This window comes from Salvelinus sp. IW2-2015, linkage group LG4q.1:29 (assembly GCF_002910315.2).
Source record: "Salvelinus sp. IW2-2015 linkage group LG4q.1:29, ASM291031v2, whole genome shotgun sequence".
NCBI lineage: Eukaryota > Metazoa > Chordata > Actinopteri > Salmoniformes > Salmonidae > Salvelinus > Salvelinus sp. IW2-2015.
In genome coordinates, this window is record NC_036842.1 from 34,171,316 (window position 1) to 34,196,338 (window position 25,023).

The 25,023-nt window shown below is 42.3% G+C and overlaps 2 protein-coding genes across 7 annotated transcripts in view; both read right to left on the bottom strand.

Moving 5' to 3' along the window:
- The window catches only part of cdk5rap2 (CDK5 regulatory subunit associated protein 2), a 64,705-nt gene extending 40,380 nt beyond the window's left edge, over nt 1-24,325 (bottom strand). For 5 of the 6 annotated variants that reach the window (XM_023984501.1, XM_023984504.1, XM_023984500.1 and 2 more), the window contains exons 1-13: nt 24,161-24,325; nt 17,109-17,173; nt 15,923-15,987; nt 14,633-14,743; nt 11,688-11,764; nt 11,163-11,286; nt 10,691-10,863; nt 10,085-10,292; nt 4,997-5,131; nt 3,744-3,863; nt 3,452-3,544; nt 2,888-3,106; nt 974-1,144 (exon numbers count right to left, since the gene is read on the bottom strand). In XM_023984501.1, the coding sequence (XP_023840269.1) occupies nt 974-1,144; nt 2,888-3,106; nt 3,452-3,544; nt 3,744-3,863; nt 4,997-5,131; nt 10,085-10,292; nt 10,691-10,863; nt 11,163-11,286; nt 11,688-11,764; nt 14,633-14,743; nt 15,923-15,987; nt 17,109-17,173; nt 24,161-24,213 (1,614 nt within the window). In that variant the 5' untranslated portion in view covers nt 24,214-24,325. Of the gene's footprint in view, nt 1-973; nt 1,145-2,887; nt 3,107-3,451; nt 3,545-3,743; nt 3,864-4,996; nt 5,132-10,084; nt 10,293-10,690; nt 10,864-11,162; nt 11,287-11,687; nt 11,765-14,632; nt 14,744-15,922; nt 15,988-17,108; nt 17,174-19,069; nt 19,174-24,160 lie in introns of those variants that run through there. The other variant, XM_023984502.2, reaches the window with a different exon arrangement.
- Nucleotides 5,373-6,777, bottom strand: LOC139027146 (uncharacterized). Its single transcript, XM_070442309.1, has one exon. It carries the CDS (start codon nt 6,597-6,599, stop codon nt 5,373-5,375), a length of 1,227 nt encoding a protein of 408 aa, XP_070298410.1. The 5' UTR covers nt 6,600-6,777.
- Nucleotides 24,326-25,023: the final 698 nt, after the last annotated feature.

Here is a 25,023-nt window from a genome sequence, read left to right on the forward strand (position 1 = left end):
AAAAGGCCTTTTTTGACTAGTTGAGTATCTGGAGCATCAGCATTTCTGGGTTCGATTACAGGCTCAAGATGGCCAGAAACTCGTCAGTCTATTCTTGTTCTATTCTTGTTCTGAGAAATGAAGACTATTCCATGCGAGAAATTGCCAAGAAACTGAAGATCTTGTACAACGCTGTGTACTATTCCACAGAACAGTGCAAACTGGCAATAACCAGAATAGAAAGAGTGGGAGGCCCCGGTGCACAACTGAGCAAGAGGACAAGTACATTAGTGTCTAGTTTGAGAAACAGACGCCTCACAAGTCCTCAACTGGCAGCTTCATTAAATAACACCCGCAAAACACCAGTCTCAACGTCAACAGTGAAGAGACGACTCCGGGATGCTGGCTTTCAAGGCAAAGTTGCAAAGAAAAAGCCATATCTGACTGGCCAATAAAAAAATAATATTAAGATGGGCAAAAGAACAGACACTGGACAGAGGAACTCTGCCTAGAAGGCCACCATCCCAGAGTTGCCTCTTCACTGTTGACGTTGAGACGGGTGTTTTGTGAGTACTATTTAAGGAAGCTGCTAGTCGAGGACACGTTATTTTAATGAAAATAAAAAAATGCTTTTCTTTCAAAAACAAGGACATTTCTAAGTGACCCCAAACTTTTGAACGGTAGTGTGTAAAAAAAATATTAAAAAAAAGTATATACATATACATATACACATACACATATATATATATAAATTTTTTTTCTTTCGTACTGGTCCCCCATGGGAATTGAACCCAACTGAGCCACACGGGACTACCATATTGTGGTGTACTATCACCACAATATGGTGCTAGTACACCATATTTACCTAGTTCCATAGAAAAGGAATATATAGAACAGGCCTCACAAAATTGCTAGTGTTTGATACTCTAAGCCCCCTTCTATAGATTATATTTCTATGGTTTCACTTTTAGTTTCTCGAGCTCTGACTATCTACCTGTAGCTGCTGCTCCTTGTCGGCCAGGCAGGTGGTAAGGCGCTGGATGGTGACGTCGTGACTCTGCAGCCTCCTCTTTGTCTGCTCCAGCTGCTCCTGGTACTGCTGCTCCAGACTGCTTTCCCTCTCGCCCAGCTCCCCGTTAAGCTTCTTTAGCTGGTTCTGCATCTCCTGCGTGGCGTAGATAGTTTACCCAGTAAGCACAATACATTGAAAATACATATTTTCAACGTCTTCTCAACAAAAAAGGGTCAAGAGATCATTCCTGGTTGGGTCATGTGGTTTAGCAAAAGCACAGAAAATAAGTTGCTCTCAACTTTAGGAAAAATTGATGGCTTTGGGGAATATATTCTGCATTCTATTATGCGCGGGTAAAACCACGTAGTTACATGGTAGTAAAAGAAGCAGCCGTAGTAAACCTACAGAATGGGTTAAATAGGACAGCTGTTATACCTGCTCCCAGCTTGCCCATTGCCAATATCAAAGCTTTTCCACACAACAAAGTAGGACTGGGCAATATGGCCAAAATATCATATCACAGTATTTTCTCATTTTTGACACTTCTGAATAACAAAAGTTCTAAATATGCTTCATGGGTAGTGCATGACCCTAGGATGGCAACAAATTAATCCTAAGTGGTTTTATTAAATGGGCTTTCTCCATTCTGATTGCATTGCTTTATACTGTTCAACCAAACTTCAACTAAAAATAATAGGACAAAACTGACAGTGGTCTTATTTGTAGAACATTGCATAGGAATCAAAATCCTATTTTGTAGCCTCTAACTCTGGTACTCGACCAATGGTTGCCATTTGCAAAGTTATTTGTTGAATTCCAACACTCACTTCCAGCATTTTAATACATTTCTTCATTTCCTTCATTAATTTGTTATTATTTACACACTGCGTCACGTTTTTTACCCCCCTCTAGTCCTTGCAGTTCTTACTTTCGCCACAGACGATTTCCGGGAGTTTATTTGGCAAGGTTACCCTCCTAAAGTTGTTGACTTGTTGTGCTAGCAAGTTAACTATTCATTCTCAGCAGTTAGTAGTTTCTTACTGGCAATAAAAATGGATGATTGCCATAACTTTGAGTAATTACTGAATTATTTAATGTAACTAATCAAACATTAAAATACTGCTATAGAAGGTGAAGTAAAAATCCAAACCGGTCCGTGAATGGATAATGGTATATTGTTTTTATTTATTATTGCTACTGAAGGTAGTGTTAGTCGGCTGTATATGTGCCAAAACTCCTGTATTTTTCTTTGTGTAGCTCAGGGATCATCAAGTAGATTCAGCTGTGGGCCCATTTTTTTCTTGAGCAGATGGTCGGGTGGCCAGAACATAATTACAAATCAATTGTTGACCGCAAGAAGCCCAAACAGATAATATTTTACTAAAACATAATCATTTCAAACCTTGCTTTCATTTGTATACGATCACATCTCTATTATGTCTGGAAATACTTGTGAACAGATTTCATAAATTAATATCACTTGGAGGTGTTTTTACACTCTTAAGTCCAACAATGATTTTTTATTATTATTATTTTTTTTTTTTACTTGGGGGACCAAATAAAAACTCCCGGGGGACGCCAGTTGGGGACCCTTGTTATTGCTTGTTCTCCATTTTCTTTTTAAATAGTGAGCCAAAATGTTTTTTGGCACTTTCATTTCCTTAACTGATCAAAACTTGTTTTCTCATGCTCTCTTGTCTCTCTGCAGCAGACATATAGTGAACAATATGTTTGGAACATCAAATCACAATAAAATCTGTTTCGAATCGCAAAACGGATAGAATCTTGAGAAACACAATAGATATATTATCAGCAACTAAGTATCATGATAACACCATATCGTTAGGTCCCTGGCAATTCCCAGGAAAACAATAGATATTCCTCCTGTGGCCTTACATTGAGAGCTTTGTCCCCCTTCTTCCTCTGCTGCTGCAGCTCCTCTAGCTCCTGCTCCAGCTGCTCCTTGGCCTGCTGCAGATCAGCCAGCTCCTGCTCCCTCCTGCACAGGGAGCGCTGCAGCTTCTGCGCCTCCAGCCGCTTGGTGTGGTGCTCGCCCTGGAGCTGGGACAGCTCCGCCTGCTTCTCCATCAGCAGAGACTGGTGCTCTTCTGCACCCTGGGGGGAAAGCATGAATATGGATAGAGTTAGAGAAGCAGGAGACTTATTTTGGTATTTTGAGTATATGTGTGTGCAACGCAGAAGTCTGTATTGATGTGACCTCTGGCAAACACGCACAGATAGACATTACAGCCCTAAAGCAGAGTAGATACACACACTGCAGCTGCCTGCCAGATCTCACAATACCTTTAATGGTGTTTAGCGAATAACATCATACGACATAGCACTTCCATGCCCGACTGCGCAGTGAATGACGTGGCACACAGCCATTGGTTGATGCATGCAGCGCAACTGATGTATTGGGCCTGGAACGCGGCCAATGCTGTGTCTGATCTGACTTGCCTGGTATTTCTGGAGCTGGGCTTTGTGCGCTGCCTCCCTGGCTTTAGCTAATGCCTCGTCCCTGTCCTCAATCTCATGGCACAGCTCTTCAATCTGGAACACACAGACAGAGACAGACGTGTTGGTGTGACAATGTTACATAAGCCCGCAGTCTGCGCAGCACAGAAATGGCATAGCATATGAGGCGATATTTTTTTGTGGTCAACAATAGTTGGTTACAGCAGTATTTTATCAAATGAGGTTATCATCCTCAACATTTATTACAGTGTGAATATCATCTAATCAACCACACCTCTTTTTCCTTTTCTTTGAGCACCAAACTGAGTCCCTGGATGGTTTTGTCTCGTTTCAGAGCGTTCTTCTTCTCCGAGCTCAGCTCGTTCTCAGTCTCCTCCAGCTTACCAGACAGTACCTGTTAAAAAAAAAAAAAAAAGTGGTCACTTGTGGTCCTCTATAGCTACGGTCGTGAGAGAATGGCACTTGCGTCGCCAAGATTGTGGGTTAGATTCCCAGGGCCACTCATATGTAAAATGTATGCACACATGACTGACAGTCACTTTAGATAAAAGCATCTGCTAAATTGCATCTAATTAAGTAGTGTAATAAATACCATTTAAAATAACACAAGCACATTGCTATTACGTTGTTATAACTAACTTCTTTCAAAACAGGGTTTCTCACAAACTCATAAACAGATACAGAGACCCACACACATACCCAGAGACAGATGGCTGACACTGACCTTTTATAAACACTGATAAGAAAAGAGTGCTTGGTACTGTATTTCACGAGATAATAAGACACACACACGCATACCCAAGGACAGGGGGCTGACTACGCACACACAAAAACTCCTCTTCAGTCTGAACATTTTACAGAGACACACAGAAATGTCAAAATAGGAACATCTACGCACACACCTAATCTCCTGTTTTAGCTGAACATTTCTGAAGACAAAGAACTCTACTCAGAGCCAATGGGACAGTGATACTGGCCTGAAGGAGACCTCGCCCAACTCATCAGAACCAACCAGAGGACCAGAACTTCCAGACTCAACCTACTTTCTGTACTGTATAAAATGTATATGCACTCTGTTATCTGGGCTTTTTTCTGGAGGTTCTCTATGAGCCGAAGGAACGAGACCGTATACGCTTGTACCAGATATCTTTACTCTTAAATAAAGCTGTCGCTTGTCATACAATTTACCACCTTGTCCGAATCGATCCTTGACCGGCTCACCCTTCTCTATATCCAATTATCAACAGTAGCCAAAACAAGAGACAGTAAATTCATCTTCCTCCAACGTGTTCAATTAATCACAATGGTACATTTTGAATCCACCCTAAATATGTGCTCCTACCCCATAGCCATCTCTGTAGAACTGAAAGGATTGCCTAGGTGTATTCATTTCAAAATAGTGAAAATTCCATGATGAAAACATTTACCGGTATGTATGTATATTTTCACTATTATTCTACAATATAGAAAATATTTTTTAAAATTAAGAAAAACCCTGGAATGCATTTCTTTTCCCCCCCAAATCACCTTGTTGTTATTCTGGATGTCCTCCAGGGTCTTGGAGAGGTTCTGGTTCATTGCTCTGAACTGGTTCATCTCCTCACTCAGCTGCCTTTGGGCTGTCTCCAGCCTGCTCACCTCATTCAGCTGCTCAGTGAAACCCTGGGGAAGGGAAACAGAATTCTGGGAAATTAGTCAAAGAGAATGAGTTGGCTAAGAAATGAAAATAGGACATCAAAAGGGGAAGGAAAAACTTTCACAGGGGCAGAGAACACCTGTGAATCCCTTTTATTGCTACATTTATTTATTCACATATACTTTATTTCCCATTATCAACAAAAATTGATCCTTTACTGCGACGATATCCAACCTCACAACTGGTAGATCTTTTTTAGTCAAATAATTATCCATTCAGTCTAAAGCTACATTTCCATGGCCTTCCAAATTCTCTACAGAGGATCGGTCTGAGGTGAGATGACTTGACTACCTCAGCTCTGAGAGGAATGTAACCATCATTAAACTCCTCTGTGAGGTCCTGGAGGGACTTCCACTCAGCCTCCTTCCGTCTGCGTCGGGCCCCAGGGGTGATGCTGCATCCTGGGGGGAGTGGCTGTCCCACCCTGGGCTTCCTCCGCAGGACGGGGATGCGGCTCCCGGGGGTCCCTGGGATTGGTCGTCTGGGGATGCAGCGCAGCAGCTGCAGCAGGTCAGAGATGGGAGGCTGGGCTGGGGAGTGCCCTCTCTGGTTTCTGGTGGTAGTATGGCTCACTGAAGGAGAGCATTCCCTCACTGATATCTTTGACTCTCTGCACGGTCTCTGTGACAGGGGGCCCAGGGGTTCTGTCTGAGGGTGGTCAGGGTTGAGGGACTGAAGCGAGGCCGAGCGGAACCTGGAACTGGGGGAGGAGAGGGTGCCTTTGCGGTAGACCAGGTCCTGGTACATCATGCTCCGGGAGCGAAGCCCAGGGTTCTTCTCCGGGCAGGGATCCCCACCAGACTGCACCCTCCTGTGGGCTGAGCTTGACCGACCTGCGGCTCCCACTGGACCACCCAGGAGGTCCATACTCACAGAGCGCCTCACCCGCCCATCCCCTCCATCTTCCTTCCTCTGCCCTTCTGACGTAAACTGATCTCCCCCGCACTCGTCGGGACTTCCACCTTCAGAGGACCTCCAGAGGGGGGTCATAATGGTGCTCACCTCCCCCACGTCGGGCCTCTCCGGCAGGGGGTTGTGGCGTCCATAGACGTGGGCCACACACTGCTTCAGATTCTCTCTTTCCTGCTGCAACCGCTGCACCTGGGCAGCATGCTCCTCCTGCAGCCTGCCGATCTGCACGTCGCACTGCACAATGCGCTCCAGCGTGAACACGCACTTGCCGCACAGGAACTCTGACGCTTGACCGTCAGGGTCGCGGTCGACCTGGCGCCCCAGCACGTGGGACAGGATGACCTGGAGCTGCCGTTTGCCCGACGGGTTGAAGATCCAGCGGCACTGGCTGCCAATGAGGCGTAATCTGCATACGCGGCATGGGTCCTTCATGGTGATGGTTTGGTCCAACAGAGAAACACACTCAGATAGGCTCTGTGTATAAACGCTCCAATCTCCCGCAATCGTCAGCTTGCCAGCCATGGCACAGAGAAAATGCTCTCTCCATTTCTGTGACAGGAACAGTGCAGTAAGCTCACAGTTCAGTCCAACACTCAAAAATGCTCCCAACAGACCCTAAACACAAAAAACTCTCCCCTTTCCCATGGTCGTCAGTCTGCCAGCCATGGCATACAGCAGACTCTCCCGCTCTGATTGAAGAGGAGAGACTGACAAAGCTCTTCCTGGTGAGAGCAGCGTAAGCGTTAAGCCCCATCTTCTAATCCCTCCTCCGCTGTCCCACACATTCAATCAGACCAAATCCCCTGGACTGGACCCGCGGTGATCTCCTGTGTTACGGCTGACTGCTGGCCTCGTAATCCAGCCCCATCTGAACCCAGGACTATCTACTCATCCTGGCTGCCCCAACAAGGACAGCAGGGCCTGGGCGGGCCCTAGGTCTGTGACATTGACAGGGGGTTGGTTAAGGTGTGTTGGTCTCCTTGGCAAGGCTAAGGTAAATCTGATTTATCTGATTTGAGATGAAGAGATGGCCTCACCTGGTCCTCAATGCCACCACCTGCCTCACCTCAGAAAACATGATAGAGCTACAGTGATGAACTGCCTGGCCCCTTAGACCTCTGTGTGTGTGTGCGGCTCTCTGATACACACTACTGACCTAACAACCCAGAGACTGGACTCTTTACCCAGCTTTACCCCTTTTACACCATGTAATCTGACAGACAGTCCAGACAGAATCCAATAGAAACCTATAGGGGTTGTGGTGTTTAATATAAAGTTAGTCCATAAATAACCCTAAGGGCAACTCTCTCCTGCCGGGATGCTAATCCTGTATTAACACAGAAACCTGGGCCAAGAGAGAGGAGGAAACATGGACACTGACAGCTTCCGCTACTGTCTGACAGGACAAAATAATAATACTATATTTGTCCATCTTGTAGATGAAATCCATATTTTGATCTGCTATCAACAGTGCTTAATTTGAGCCGGATCCTGACGGAACAGGATCTGGCAACTCTCAATTTTGGATTGTTTCGTTCCGGAACCCATTTGCCAGGAGGCGGTACCTCTCGTGGCACGAAAAAGTATTCATCATATGCAATGTAAAAATTCTAATCACAGTTCATTCAATTTAGCCTACTCTGTAATTCTCCTGCCCCCTAAAAATAATGTAATGTGAAAATAATTGATATCCTAACAACTGATTAGTGTTGGGCTGACTCGGGTTTATGGTTTGCACAACATTGTAGTCTAGAATGATATTAACTTTCTAGGATCTCTCTCCGCTCTAATAGACATGAGCCCGCAACTGATCTCTCCAGCGTTGCAATTCATCTATTTCCTTATAGAATCATAGCTGCGGTAAGCGTGCTGGAGGTGCCGCAACTCTTCTGAGAAATTGAAATACATTTGTCAAAAGTTATAGAATTACTGCTTCCGTTCGGGAATAGAAATTGTATCATTCGGAATACTACATCAGGAGTAGGCCTTTAAATTTAGCCACAGAGGATCAATAGCTTTTTTTTCTTCATAGCCTAGCTGTGGATGGTGTGTAGTCCAATCACAAGGCATGCCTACGGCTGGGAACGCAAGGCAAATCTGTCAGCGAACGGCATGCAGCCAAAACAGGCCTTTCGCAATATTTCATATGCAATCGTGGGAAAACACCGGTTGGAAAGCAAATGGAAAGAAGAAGACTAATCTGTTTGTAGGCTACTAAATATGTTAGCAACTTGCAAATAGGCCTATTGATCGAACAGCAAATAAAAATAAAAAGAGATGCGCTCGTGCCAGAAGCCTATCAGCCATCACCGGTGAGTGAGCTGTGCATCATTGGGTGAGTCAGTGAAACCGGAAAGCTTTTTCAGGACTAATTTCCTCCTCATAAATGTACAATATCTGTCTCTCCACACACCTAGGCTAATGGATTTTTTTATATTTTTTATTCAGATGCCACCCGGTTACTCTATGTACATAGATGTGGAACACTGGTCACTTTAACAACGTTCACATACTGTTTTACCCAGCAGTAGTCAAGTCCAGACTATTCAACTATTGCTGTACATACACTATCCACGTATTCTTCAGATATAGTATATATTCTATCCCCATACTGACAATACGTCACACTTAATCTCCCGATTCCGACATTGCGCATCCTAATATATTTCTTAATTCCATTATTTTACTTTGGATTTTTGCGTATTATGTATTGTTAGATATTACTGCACTGTTGGAGCTAGGAACACAAGCATCTAATTACACTCGCAATAACATCTGCTAAACATGCGTATGCAACAAATAACATTTGATTTAGGTAATTTAGCAGACGCTCTTATCCAGCGCGGATGACAGTCAGTGCATTCAACTTATTGTAGCTAGTTAAGACAACCATACATTAAATCATTTTACATCATTTAGGTTAATAAAGTAGACAGATTCTAGCAGTAGATTATAGTGTTAGCTTGTAGATGGTTGAGAAGAATAGAACAGACATCTGACAACTCTACTTCTCTCCCTGCGGAACCAATGACGTCAGCTTCCTCTGATGACGGCAACTTCTATAAACTACAAAGCTCTTGCCTGCCACAACAAAGCAGAACACACACAGAGAAACCAACAGCACTGTAACCAACAAAGAACATAAGAGGAGGTATACGGACGTAAAAAGGGCAACACAATAGACAATCATTTCAGAATGCATTTCCTCTCATGGAGCAGATTCAGAGTCAAACCGCCTGACAGATTGTGTCTGTTCCATGTCGCACACAGAGATATATGGTCAGAGGACATGCGTGTGTGTGTGTACACTTGAATTACATGAATGCAGGCGACAGCTAAGAGAGGGTAGCTAATGCCTGGTGGGCACACCGTGACCTGTCACTAAATAAAAGAGCCGCCACAGAATTAGACAAAAGGAGTGTCATACAACCCAACAAAACAGACAATCACAAGCAAGTACACTCTAGTTGGACACTCAGAGAAGTTTAATACGCATTAGTGTATGCACTGTCAGACACTATGGGAAGATCTCCCCAAGTCCCCACGTCCTGTCTCCTCCTCCTCAAAACCCATTGGAGGAAAAGGTCAGAGAGGAGGGACCACTGGCTTTCTCATCCAACGGGTTTTGAGCTGGAGATGAGGAAGAAGATGCGAGGAGTATGCATTATTGAGATCTTCCTCATGGCCCCATCCAGAAACAACCTCAACCGGCTCCTACCCCCTTAGGCACTCATTCTGAGAGTCTGGCTCCTTCTCAATACATATTTTCTTGATTCCTGGCACTCTCTCTCCTCAATTTGTTCTCAAAATGCACTGGAGCAGGAGGGAATGGACCTTTTCCTCCAATACGGTCGAGAAGGAGCCTAGGAAATACTGGATGGGAAGGAATCATAGATTCCGGGGCGGTCTGTCATCACATGATGTAAGAGGGTAAAGTTGGTAGATTGAGATATTGAGCTGATATGCGTTAGGCAATATGGCAACAGAAATCTATTTTTTTAAAACACCTGATGGTCCTTCTCCGTCCTGCCCTTCTCGCGGCCCAGCTCAGCCCTCAGAGTCTGCAGTTCCTTGTCTTTCTGGCCAATGAGAGCAGAGAGTTGTAGGGTGTGCTCTGTGGTTGGTGCGTCCGTCCCCTGGTCTCTGCCAGTACTTTGTAGCTGTTGGATCACAGCTTCCTGGTTCATCACAGATATCCTCAGTTGATCTATGACACTGGAGGGACAAAAAGTAGGCTACGTTATGTTTACATTATCAAAACATTTATCCCCATTATAAACAAATGGCATATTGTCCTTACATTTAGGTGCCATTGGATAACAAAAGTATTAGGTTTCATACTCAAGGCAGGTGAAATGGAAGAGACAGAGTACATCAGAGCTACATAATCATCTAATTTCTCCATGATCAACATGTTGGTTTCAGTGTAGAATATCACAGCAGATATTAAATTAAAAGTACATGGGCTGCAATTGAAATGGAACCCTATTCCCTATATAGTGAACTACTTTTGAACGGCCAAAAGTACTTACCCATATAGGGAATAGGGAGTCATTTCGTACACAGCCTAGGTTTTACACTTTGTTGAAAAGCCCCTTTGTATCTGTCCTTACCCGTTTTTCTCCTGTAGAGCCTGCTGCAGGTCGTAGCTGGGAACATGGATGGGGGTGAAGGTTCCCGACCGGCCTAGGGCCAAGAGCTGCTTCTCCATACCAATGCTTCTCACCTTCTCCTGCTCAGCAATGGCGGCCATCTTGTCGACTTCCTTCTCGGCCGCTCTCAGACCCTGACATGGAAGAGAAAATTGATGGGAATGTTCCAAGACTAGTCACTGACCTTTTCCAACAATGTGCCTTTTCATTATCACCTAACTTTGACTAAAGTCTCTTAGACACATGGTAAGACCAGTGGAGGCTGCTGAGGGGAGGACGGCTCATAATAATGGCTGGAACGGAGCAAACGGAGCCATTTGATACCATTCCACTGATTCCGCTTCAGCCATTACCACAAGCCCGTCCTCCCCAATTAAGGTGCTCTGTAGTCAGTGTTCATATTAGTGCAGTAATGCCGTAGCCCAGTGCTCACCTGCTCCAGCTCAGCGATGCGCTTGTTGAGAGTGTCTCGGAGTGCATCCATCTCTCTGTGGGCTCGCTCTCTCACACGCAGGGAGTCACCAGACTCTCTACCTGCCAGGCTCTCCAACGCTTTCCTGATAATAAATAAACTTTGATCACTCCTGTCTTGTTATTTGGATTTTCAATATTTGACAGAATAAACTAAAGTTATTTGACAAGTAAAGGTAAAAAATACACAACTGGCTCTCTAACACACACACTTGGATCAATGACAGTCAATGTTTACCAACTAATGAACTAGTGATTAATCAAAGAGTGAAAAGTGAGTCAGGACTATTGATGACCGATAGCGTCAGCCGCAGTCTGTACTCACAGACCGATAGCGTCAGCCGCAGTCTGTACTAACAGACCGATAGCGTCAGCCGCAGTCGGTACTCACAGACCGATAGCGTCAGCCGCAGTCGGTACTCACAGACCGATAGCGCCAGCCGCAGTCGGTACTCACAGACCGATAGCATCAGTAGTCGGTACTCACGATGCAGACACCAGTAGCTCATGCTTCTCTGACAGATCTCTCTTCATAGACTCCACCTCCACCTTCAGCTCAATGTTCTGAGGAGGAGAATCATTCAGTCAAATTCCATTCACTTTAACACAGATGTTTTACATGGAAAAACCTGGCACACCGTAGCTTAGATCCAATAGTTCATTCCTGCATTGTATTTTGTTTGGAGTGGTTCCTAAAGCACTCCAAGTATGGTCTGAGAAGATGTTGAGTATGGTCCTCAACTGCATACTTCAATAATGTAATTCGCTTTGGCACTGAAAGCTATGTGTTCATATCATAACAATGAGTAGGTGTGTACTCAATTGCAGGCAGATCATAAAATAGAATACAGAAATAAATTAAGACAATATTTTTCTATGAAGAAGACAGAGACTTGTCTCGGAGATCAGTGGAATAAATGTGAGATATGTTGTGTATTTAGTAAAGTAGTGAAACTGGTCTGAGTTCAGTGGGCTAAATGTAAGACACCAGTTTCTCCAAAGGATTTTTAAACAAGGTGTTGCTGCTGCTGCGTACGGCAGTGGGAGACCCACAAGGTGGAGCAGCGCCACTCTTACATTCTTTGGAGAGAACACTCATGGTAGATGAGTATTTAGTAAAGTAGTGAGACTGGTCTGAGATCAGTGGGCTAAACTCTGATGGGGGTTAGCTGTGTTTTTGGGTGGAAATAGGGCTGGAAGATATGGACAAAATATCATATCAATATTTTTCACATTTTTCACAGTATTTGACGACATTTTATGTTTTGGAATAATAAAAAAGTTCTAAATATACTTTCCAAGTAGTTCATGACCCCAGGGTGGCAACACACACACATTATAGGCTTTCTCCATTTATACTGTTCAATCCAACTCCAAACAAAAATAATGGCCAGCATTTTCCTGCACTTCCATTATCATTTCGACACTGTGCCACGCAGTATGATGAGGCAAAAAAATATAGGCCTAGTTCATTGAACTGTTGGGAGTCATGATATATAATGACTATTCTAATTCTATAGTTGGAATATCGTGGGCAGCACAGGAGGTTGGGGGCACTTTAATTGGGGAGGACGGTCTTGTGGTAAGTGGAATGAGCGGAGTAAGTGGAATGGTATCAAATACGTCAAAACACATGGTTTCCTTGTGTTTGATGTCATTCCATTTGCTCCGTTCCAGCCATTATTCATGACTCTATTCATATCCCCGGAGAAAAAGCAGCCATCCTTCCCTCAGCAGCCTTGAATAGGTGGGCAGCACCTTGAATACATTGTTGTTTGACATGACAACAAATGAATATATCACACAGGAATTATTGACAGGGTAGAGACCACTGTTGATCAGAGAGAGTGAATCTAGCCGCACATTTGAATTCACGGGCAATAAAGATAAAACACCATGTTAAAAACGTAGGTGTTATTTTAGATCCTGAACAAAATTTTGAATTACACATTAGGAATGTGACCAAAATAGCTTTTTACCACCTGAAACACTGCCATGCTTTTATTACAAGCAGGGTTGACTACTGTAATGCTCTCCTGTCTGGTCTACCCAAGAAAGCCATTGGTCAATTGCAAAACATGCAGAATGCTTAAGCACAGGTACTGACCAGGACCAGACGAAGAGCATACATTATGCACCGGTTTTAAATTCTCCGCACGGGCTGCCTATGAGTTTAAGAATTCATTTGGAGATTATTCTATTGTTTTTTAAATCAATCCACGATTGTGCACACCAATACATGTCAGACATGCTTTTAAGTGATGTACCCAGTAGGTCCCTCAGGTCCTCTGGCACAAAGCCTTGGACCAAGAGGCATGGCGAGGCAGCCTTTATGCCCCCAGCCTCTGGAATAGCCTGTCAGAGAACCTGAGGGGGGCAGAAACCGTGGATATATTAAAGAGAGATCTTAAAACATATTTTTTATCTTTGCTTTTCCTTGGGGTGCTTTTTAGTTGTTTAGTTTGTGTTGTTCTTTAGTTGTTTTATCTTATGTTTGTTGTGTAGTAAATATTTCAGCTTTTATTTTTATTGTTTACTAGTTTTTCCTGTAAAGCACATTCCATGTTTGAAATGTGCTGTATAAATAAAGCTCGGTTTGATTTGAGTCCGTGTTTCCATGGGGCCCTAATTAGATGTTACATTACATGTTGTTTTCTTACTTTCATGTAGCTAGCTAACCAAAATATTCATGCTTCACCTATTCCTCTCTGATAAGATACCGTTGCACAAACATGCTTATCTAGGCCTACACCAGCATTAGTACCAGGCAGTATTAGCTAGCTAGGTTTGCTGACTCGTATTACATTTGTCAAGCTAAATAGCCAGCTAACTAGTGATTAGCATTAGCGGCTAACACAAATTATTTTAGCAACAACTTGCTAAGACAAACTAGCAGACAGTAGTTTGCAGACAGTAAAATACACTAATAGTGTAATTCGAGAATGCTTGTGGAAAGCAGCATGTCACCAACATCTTGTTGCATCCATCTGACCATGCAGAGAGAACAGGAAGAAAGTGCTTGTAACTCCGTGGTCAAGCAACTAATCTCTCCTTGAGTGACAGGGGGCATGGCTTGCTGTGTTTAGTGGCATGCGGGAAGAGAGGGAGATGACTAAAGTATCAAACTAAAAAAAAATACCAAATACGCAGATTTGTTGAGTTGCGGATCACATTTAACAAACCAAACATTGAAATACCATTATAGAGGGTAAAGTAAAAACTCAAACCGGTCGCTACATCAATACCGGTATATAATAAAATACAGTATACCGCCCAGCCCTAGGTGGAACAATGGCCTGTTGTATTCATGGCTGCTGGGGCCATGTGGTCATTGTTCCTAATTATGAATGACTGAGTCACATATTACATTATCATGGCACTGACGGGTGTGAATGACGTAACACATGACCACACCCCCCTCTACACACACACCGTTTTGTAGATGTCCTCTGTGGAGTCGTCGCATTTCTGCTGCATGCGCTCCTCCATGAAGTAAATACGCAGCTTCAGGTTGAAGTTCTCCTTCTTCAGAGTCATGATTTGCTGAGAATAGAAGGAGATGAAAAGAAACACAGACTTATGTAACCTCGGACTTCATTTGATTTGAAAAGGAGACACTGTTGGACAATGAAAACTAAAAGTTATGACCATTAAAGCTACTACCTTCTTGAAAATCAGACCATTGTAATAACCATCCGATGTATAACTGCCTATACAGTCTATAACAAGGCTACTGCAAATACAGTAAATGAGGTCAAAATAACATAGCAGCTGAGCAATTTATCCCCAGAGAAAAAGCAGTCATTTCACATGGTCCAGTGGAGAAGCACACACACAGCGAGACAGAGAAAGAGAGAAAGAGGACGGGGGGTGGGGGTAGTGTAATAAGCCATGTTTGAGACAGTTCTTGTGGTCTGGGAAAGGGGAGAGAGGTATTCAGCTTCGGCAGACTGTGCATCACTGTGCTACAGGGCCTTTAACTGCACACATCTGGAGTGGGAGATGGAGTCCAGATGACCACTCTACCAACATCTAATCATCAAGCATAGGGAGAAGAGAGAAATCTGAGTAAACCACTGAATTTCAGCAGGCTTCCCCTACTGTAGGCTCTCCCCCCATGTTTGGAACAAGGCTAAGTGTTGTCCTGTTCTCCTTGGTTTGGCTAGACACTGGATCAGGCTTATTAAAAACCATAATATCCGACATGTCTGTCGCTGATACTGGGATAAGGCTTGGCTCCATAGTGCTTAGCCTACATGCATGCTGCAGTGGTCTGTATTCCCATTCAATGGTTTACCATGAAATGATTACCATTTTAAATGGAACATATTAGGATAAATAACTAGTTTGAGACAGACAATGCTGGTTAGAGTCTCAGAGCATCCTTTTTATTTAACCTTTATTTAACTTGGCATGTCAGTTAAGAACAAATTCTTATTTACAATGACGGCCTACACCGGCCAAACCTTAACGATGCTGGGCCAATTGTGCGCCACCCTTTGGGACTCCCAATTACGGCCAGTTGTGATACAGCCTGGAATCGAACCAGGGTCTGTAGTGACGCCGCTAGCACTGAGATGCAGTGCCTTAGACCACTGCGCCATTTGGGATCCTGACACATGAACAGCCCTCTTGAAATGGTATCTACAATGGTTGGAGACCTTGTCAGGTAAGGCAGAAAACATCTCCATAATAGGGATTGAAGTGATGAAAATCCCTCACATTCTCGTAGTCTTTTAGGGTGAGAGCGGCCTTAACGGGGGACATCTTATCTGGAAACGTAGGGGCTGTAGAAGAACAAGAGGGAGAATTGACATTAGTTCAGTTCACATACGGTAATGACCACAGAAATAAGAATGAATAGAAAGGCTGTCTACATTCAAGTCAATGATGGCATAATGGGAGGACTGGCAGCCATTTTGAGTGTACTCATGCCATGAAGTAAAAGGAGGAAGTGCACCCTGTGGTGTAATTTGTTGAGTCAGCTTAACTTACATGACAAAAAATACATTCCACTGCATGAGCGATATAAGTTAGCATCATTTGAATGAATATTCTACATTAACAATCAGTTGACAGAACATTCCAAAATACTCTGGAAATTATTGCGCCACAATACCAGGCAGCCATTGCAAGTGTACCCATGAATTTGCCAGTCAATTGCCAGGGTTAGAGCTTCCAAGCCCGTTCTATTCATTCTTATTTATATGATAATGACATAGTTCATCTTAAAACCTTTGGTACAGTACCAAGCTTTTATTATGAAAAACACCAGGGTAAATCATAGTGATGATAAACACACAGATCAGAGGTGAAATAGACTGAGTGTTATCTTGGAAAGCTGCCCCGTTTAGCACTCCTGGGGTCAGTGAGCCAAGCCAACCACAGACTGACCGACTCCACCACTGCTCATATAACACTAAATAAATTAACAGCCCATTTTTATACTACACTAATAACCTGTTCACAGCCCCACTGTGTTAAGCGTCCCCGTCCCCCCCAGTCCCAGAGGAGAGTCCAGTCTGCAGCTTGGAGTCACGGTGGCGTGTCAGCTACAGGCTGCAAAGAGACGCTATAATTGTCTCAGGTGTCTGGTTACCAAGGGGTTTAGCACAGCTGAGCCTGACGGAAAGCCCTGCTAAAAAGGTGTCTGGATCAGGTGGCAAAAAAGAAATAAAAAAGAAAATGCAGATTCTTACCTGGAGTCAGTAAATCAATTGATTGTACAAGGCAGTTGCTCTGCACATACTCTGCGATTGTATGTTCAACAGAAAATAACTCCATACAAAATCAAGCGGATGGTGAAACCATTTAGGGGTAGTATTCTCTCACTCTCAAAGTCACAACACTCAAGGGTAGGTAACCTAGGTAGTGGTACCAGAGGAGCACACGGAAGCAGGTACTGTACCTGTCATGTTGTCCATGGAGAAATCCCCGACGTCTATGGAGTCTGGGAGTTTGGACATGCTACAGCTGGAGACAAAATAAATCCATTAGGGAAAGAAACAAACAGCCAATCTGAGTCTGGATCCAACATGTGAAGACTCAACATTGTAGGTAATAGGCTGTAAAACACAGCCAAAGTATCAGTCAATACCACAATCAAAAATACAGAAAACCTCCTCTCTAGCACAGCCAATGCAAAATTGTGCAATCAAATGCCCTGCAAAAAGATCAAAAATACAAATACAAAAAATGTCCTGATGTAGTTCAGGCATTAGTCATGCTTGGCTCGCCTGTTCCCTAGCCCCTAAGGAAGCTCCAGAAATAGCAAGAGAATTAGTCTCTGGTTCTTTTGATTCATTATGACAGTGCAATGCTTTTCTCTCCCAGGTCATTGTTTAGGTTATTCCTCAGTGTGCCATACAGAGTAGACTGGACTGGAGAAGACCATGTGCCAATGGAAGGCTGGCTCTCAGGTCCAGAGCAGAGGGGACAGACTTAGAGGGCTTTCATTGCTAAACAAGCAGCTACTGTGGACCTGCTCAGCCAAACATCACTCAGACAAAAAGGGAACACAGTGCAGTCACACAGTCAGGCACACAACACAATGCACACATCTGGACAAGGCTGATGACATTGGGGAAATAATAAGATTGCGATGAAAACAGTGCTGTCAAAGCCAGTGATGGGGAAGCTCTGCTACCACTAAGCTAAGCTCACAACTAACCAATATTAGATAGCTGCCCCTACAATCGGCTCCAACATCTCTCAGGCCTTCCTAACCCAAGTGAATATTACCCAACAATTTGGAGAAAAACCATGTCTAACACACTGTTAAAGAGTGTCCACACTCTCTCAGCCATTTAAGCTGCACTGACTTTTGGCTCTAACAATATGACCAGCTCTGTAGGACTTCCTTCCCCCTCGTCCCCTGGCAGTGCCGCTGATCCCAGAGCCCAGCAAACACTCATGTCCACAGCAGTGGTATTGTCTACACACCCTGGGTGCCTAGTGCCCAGGAGCAAGATTGTATAATACTTGTCAACAGGTTTGAACTAAGACAGACAAATTACAAGTGTTAACCACAGGGCACTCACAAACTCAGTCACAGCAGCAATGACGCAAACAACTCAGGGACAACACCACAGCAGAGAACAGACCCAGATATTAACAGGACAGTTCAGTGTTTTGACAACTGATTTGACAACACTGTGGCAGACCCAGCCTTCGTGTGTCACTGAGCACTATTTAACCACAAAGTCAGTGCTTACCAAAAGTAGGAGGACTAACGGGCTGGCATAGGATATAGCTATGATGTCGTCTTGTTCACTGTGTGATAGGTGTGTGTGACAGGTACACAGTTATAGCTCAGTGTCTATGAAAATAAAGCATTGTAGAGTAACAGTACCAAAGACTTGACACATGCCAACTCTGTTACTCAGCGTACTATGAGCCGGAATGAGGCAGCCAGTAAACATCGACTTCCTCTTTGTACATTTTAATTTTCCTGTTTAGCATTCCAATGCCAGTTACAAAGCCTAATATTACATAACGAGTAAGAATAGTTGTAGAGATCTTTGCTCTGGAGTAACCAAATTGCACTGTTTAATGGCTGATTTAAGCAAGTCAGGTTTCAGAATGAAGTCATTTACACCACTCCTGTTGCTTATGTCTTGAATTACTGTGGAGACTTACCACCTGGATGATCCCATTCAACACACGCACCCACCTTATTTATTGGTGGGATACATAGTTAAACAATTCTCTGGAACACATTGACGCTCACGCAGCTATTATTTTAACCTTGGCCAGGAGTCTAAGGATAGCAATATGTCCAACAAATTACAACTAAAACCAAACAAATAGGTTTATCTACAACTAGACTCTCTCTAGCTTTCAATGGGGTAAAATGAGAGGCTCACCTACCAATATTAGACGGTGACTCACTTCATGGCAAGCATACAGGAAGAAAAAAATATCCGTATTGGCTAGCCTAAACATTACATAGTTGCAAGGAAGACGCAATTTCACAACCACATGCGTGGTTTCCGCTTTTCACGTGGACTCTCCGAAAATTATTAGAGGGGAGGACTTTGCTGATTTGTTGTGACAGGGAACGACTCAGCCACATGTGAAGTCATCATCCGTGGTGTTTAAAAATAGGCTAGTATCACAAGCGCAGACAGCAATAAACCACACGACCTTGCCAGTAAATCCAAGATCAACTGTACTCAATAATAGAGCTAGCTAGTGTAGCTAAATATGAAAGAACAAATGGGGCTAGTTTGCCTGACAGACTGATACCTCTGGTTACAGTCAGAGGTTAACGTCATACATTAGTTTGGAAATGTTCTCTACCCAAGCCAGAATGTTGAATATAATTTCACTTTACTCTCCCAGTTACATGTGATCTGCGGTTGTGAGGCCGGTTAGACATAATGCCACATCCTATAAAAGGACAGAGGCAGTTTATGGTAGAAAAATGTACATTCAATTATCTGGCAACAGCTCTGGTGTAGAATTCTGCAGTCAGCATGCCAATTGCACGCTCCCTCAAAACTTGAGACTAGAGGTCGACCGATTAATTAGGTCCGATTTCAAGTTTTCATAACAATCGGTATTCGGCATTTTTGGACACCGATTGCGGCCGATTACATTGCACTCCACGAGGAGCCTGCGTAGCAGGCTGACTACCTGTTACCGAGTGCAGCAAGAAGCCAAGGTAAGTTGCTAGCTAGCATTAAACTTATCTTGTAAAAAACAATCAATCTTAACAAAATCACTAGTTAACTATACATGGTTGATAATATTACTTGTTCATCTAGCTTGTCCTGCGTTGCATATAATCGATGCGGTGCCTTTTAATATCTCATCGAATCACAGCCTACTTTGACAAACGGGTGATGATTTAACAATCGCATTTGCGAAAAAAGCACTGTCGTTGCACCAATGTGTACCTAACCATAAACATCAATGCCTTTCTTTAAAATCAATACACAAGTATATATTTTTAAACCTGCATATTTAGCTAATATTGCCTGCTAACATGAATTTCTTTTAACTAGGGATATTATGTCACTTCTCTTGCGTTCCGTGCAAGCAGTCAGGGTATATGCAGCAGTTTGGGCCGCCTGGCTCGTTGCGAACTGTGTTTAGACCATTTATTCCAAACAAAGACCGTAATTAATTTGCCAGAATTGTACATAATTATGACATAACATTGAAGGGTGTGCAATGTAACAGAAATATTTAGACTTAGGGATGCAACCCGTTAGATAAAATACAGAACGGTTTTGTATTTCACTGAAAGAATAAACGTTTTGTTTTCTAAATGATAGTTTCCGGATTCGACCATATTAATGACCTAAGGCTTGTATTTCTGTGTGTTATTATGTTATAATTAAGTCTATGATTTGATATTCGATAGAGCAGTCTGAGCGGTGGTAGGCAGCAGCAGGCTCGTAAGCATTCATTCAAACAGCACTTTTGTGCGTTTGCCAGCAGCTCTTCGCTGTGCTTCAAGCATTGCACTGTTTATGACTTCAAGCCTATCAACTCCCGAGATTAGGCTGGTGTAACCGATGTGAAATGGCTAGCTAGTTAGCGAGGAGAGGGACGGAAGCCCTACTGTTACACTGGCAATACTAAAGTGCCTATAAGAACATCCAATAGTCAAAGGTATATGAAATATAAATGGTATAGAGAGAAATAGTCCTATAATAACTACAACCTAAAACTTCTTACCTGGGAATATTGAAGATGTTAAAAGGAACCACCAGCTTTCATATGTTCTCATGTTCTGAGCAAGGAACTTAAACGTTAGCTTTATTACATGGCACATATTTCACTTTTACTTTATTCTCCAACACTTTGTTTTTGCATTATTTAAACCAAATTGAACATGTTTCATTATTTATTTGAGGCTAAATTGATTTTATTGATGTATTATATTAAGTTAAAATAAGTGTTACAAATAAATAATTAAAATTGGCCGATTAATCGGTATCGGCATTTTTTGGTCCTCCAAAACTCGGTATCGGCGTTGAAAAATCATAATTGGTCGACCTCTACTTGAGACATCTGCGGCATTGTGTTGTGTGACAACTGCATATTTGCGTGGCCTTTTATTGTCCTCAGCACAAGGTGCACTTGTGTGATGATCATGCTGTTTAATCAGCTTCTTGATATGCCACACTTGTCAGGTGGATGCACTATCTTGGCAAAGGAGAAATGCACACTAACAGGGATGTAAACACAATTGACATGCTGACTGCAGGAATGTCCACCAAAGCTGTTTCCAGAGATTAGAATGTACATTTTTCTACCATAAACTGCCTCAAGTCATTTTAGAGAATTTGTCAATATGTCCAACCGGCCTCACAACCACAGACCACATGTAACCACACCAGCCCAGGACCTCCACATCTGGCTTCTTCACCTGCTGGAAAATCTGATAATCTAATATTTCTGTCTGTAATAAAGCCCTTTTGTGGGGAAAAACTAATTCTGATTGGCTGCGCCCCTGCCCAGTCCTGTGAAATCCATAGAATAGAGCCTAATACATTTATTTCAATTGACTTTTTCCCTTATATGAACTATAACTCAGTAAAATTATATAAATTGTTGCATTTTGCATTTATTTTTGTTAAGTATAGTTATCCTAGAGATTAACTTTGTGTTTATGCATGTTTTTTGGGACATAGTGTATATAATGTATGTATACTGCCTACCTGTTAAGAGTAACTCGCCAACCGGGGTAACACGCCTTTACTTCTCACAGAAACCACTTCATGACATTCCCCTCAACACTTTCCCTGGTTGCCACTACTCATGATCAACTAAAAATATAATGTTTCATAATTTATCTGTGACTTTAAAAAATTGTCTAATGACAATTTTTTAAGTCACTCCCAACAAATTATTTTGAGGTAGTGGCATTGTACCCCAAGTTACCCTACAATTGACATGTGTTACATTTAGCCCCACTCTCCCCTATGCACTTACTGCTAATTGCAAAGCTGTAAAGTGCATAACCATGCCACTGCTAAAAAACAGTTTAAAATGGTGCAGTTCGTGCAGATTTAGGAGTTGAGAAATAAAGTAAGAATCGAAAGCTGGAATCCCTTTTTTTTAACAAAGGCCAGTAAAACTGCTGTTCTGGCGATTGCAAGAACTGTTGTGCATTGACTGTGTATGTCCGAATCCATTTTTTCCTCCCTATGGCTCACATAACTAGAATAGGCAACGAGAGGAATATTTATCTTGCATAGAACACACAAGCCGATTCAGGTAAATAAATCAACTATTCTACTATGGGGGTTTCCGATTTTTCTATGAATTAGTCGTTTTGTTTGACCAGGAAAAGTAAACGTGGACTGTTCTACCATCTTCAAAGTGCTCCTAAGCAGAAATCCAATTTTGATAAACTCCCATATCTACTGGGAGAAATTCCACAGTGTGCCATCACAGCAGCAAGATTTGTGACCTGTTGCCACAAGAAAAGGGCAACCAGTGAAGAACAAACACCATTGTAAATACAACCCATATTTATGCTTATTTATTTTAACTTGTGTGCTTTAACCATTTGTACATTGTTACAACACTGTATATATATAATATAACATTTGTAATGTCTTTATTGTTTTGAAACTTCTGTATGTGTAATGTTTACTGTTAATTTGTATTGTTTATTTCACTTTTGTATAATATCTACCTCACTTGCTTTGGCAATGTTAACACATGTTTCCCATGCCAATAAAGCCCCTTGAATTGAATATTTTTTAATGTTCCATTTAAAAAAAAAAAAAATTTATTGTTGCGTAGCGGCAATTATTTTGCCCTGGCGCTGCACCACAGCATATGTGGCGGGGAAACACTGGTTAGTGCGCGTGCTTCAGGTGACGAGCAAACAAATCGTGATAAACACTGGTCACTGTGTGTGGCTAAGTCGTTTTAATAATACTTTCCTGTGGATATGTTGTCTAATTTAAACCCACAAAAAGCCCAAATTAGCTAACAACAGGTAGAGTAAGTTCAAATTGAATTCTACATACGCGTCAGAGGAGACGTATTGGATCTCATCAATACAAATGAACGTGACTGTCAAGGAACAGCATCGGAACGTCGGGGTTTGTTAGTTATGGGAATTCACAATAAATCAACTGCCTTGTTGGTTGTTTAGTTAGTTAACATTATTAACTAACTATGAATATTTCACCACAACCGAGTTGAGTTGCGCAACTGTGATGGCTTAAATCAAATTATATGTCACCTGCTTCGCAGACAGGTGTAGACCATCAGTGAAATGTTTACTTACGGGTCCATTTCCAACAATGCAGTTAAAAATAAATGACACGAGGAATAACTAAGTAAAATAAATAACATGGCTATAGTGAATACCGTTGAAAATAACATGGCTATAATATACAGGTAGTAATATTACCATACCCCTTAGAAATTGAGGTAGCTAGCTATGTAAATTAGGGGTAAAGTGACTAGGAAACAGGATAGATAAGACAGTAGTAGCAGCGTATGTTGTGAGTCGTCAGTATGCACATGTTGGGGTGTCAGATTCCTGTGTGCATAGTCAGCAGGCTCAGGTAGTCATTTGACTAGCTATTTAGTAGTATTGTTTAGAATACTATTTGGTTTGAATGAACGTTAATGACAACACTGTCAACAACCGTGGCTAACTAGCGTTACTAGCCAGATAACCAGTTGGCAACCAGCTACCATAAGATTTGTAACAACTAAGTTAACGGAAATACGTTAGCTAGCTTGTGCAAAGTCAAGTGAGGAGTTAAAATACGTGGGAAGCTAACGTTAGCTATTAGTTTCAGCCCTATTGTCTTACCCGTCTGAAACAAATGCCACAGACCACTTGAGCTAGCTTGCTTTAACCCCAGTAAGCTAATAACGTTATATCAACACCAATTTTGAACTAACTTTAGTTGAATAACGTTAGCTAGATATGCTAGATATGCTAGCTTTAACGTTATTGGCAGGCAAATCGCGTACCTTCCATTGATGTCAAAGGGAAGCGTCTGATCATCTCCAACGACGGAATCCATCCTGAAATAGTATTCCTTTTTAATTAATATCAATATTTACGAGTAAACCTCAATATGAAGCGGGTATAAAATTCAAAGCAGTCGTTACTACCGCCATTTTGATTTAACGTCATTATGGGTGTATTCATTATGTCATGCAACGGAAGTCGTTTAACATTTTAAATAACCAAACGAACCGGTGAGGGACGTACTTGAATTTGTCCAAGAGAAACTCTGGTTTTCGTTTGAAAACGTTTTCGTTTGGAGTAAACGTTTTCTGTTGCAGAACTTTTACAACAGAATAGGTGTAATGAATACACCCCAATGCCACCTCGAAATTCTAGGGTGGAGCCCAAAAGCAGGCGCGCAGTGTCCGATTGGTCAAAACAAATACACTTTCCTAATGATTGGTGGGGAGGCTCATGGGAAAATGTAGTGTGTGTGTATATATAATGTGTGTGTATGAAGCTGGCCTAGTTGTTAGGTACGCAAATACTTGGAAAATGAAACCATCATTTTTATTTAAAAAATAAGGGAAAAAATGAGTTAAAAACAATTATTGCTTACATTATATTTGACCATGGATGGACACTTTTTCATAATGACACCACCAGTGATGTTATACAATTGAAATAACACTTATGGCTTTTCTTTTCTAGTTCTCCTTGATTCCTCTTGTCGTCTCTGCTCCCTTACAAAACATGTCCTGTAGTAGTGTTATCACAAACAGTTTTTAAATATTGATGTATTTCCCCTGTGGTAGCTACATTTACTCAAAATGTTAACATTTTAGGTTTACTAATCTCATATTCTAATGTTGTGACATTTGAT

What these genes read in the sequence shown, in the direction of transcription:
- LOC139027146 (XM_070442309.1), bottom strand. Translation starts at nt 6,599, where the DNA reads ATGGCTGGCAAGCTGACGATTGCGGGAGATTGGAGCGTTTATACACAG.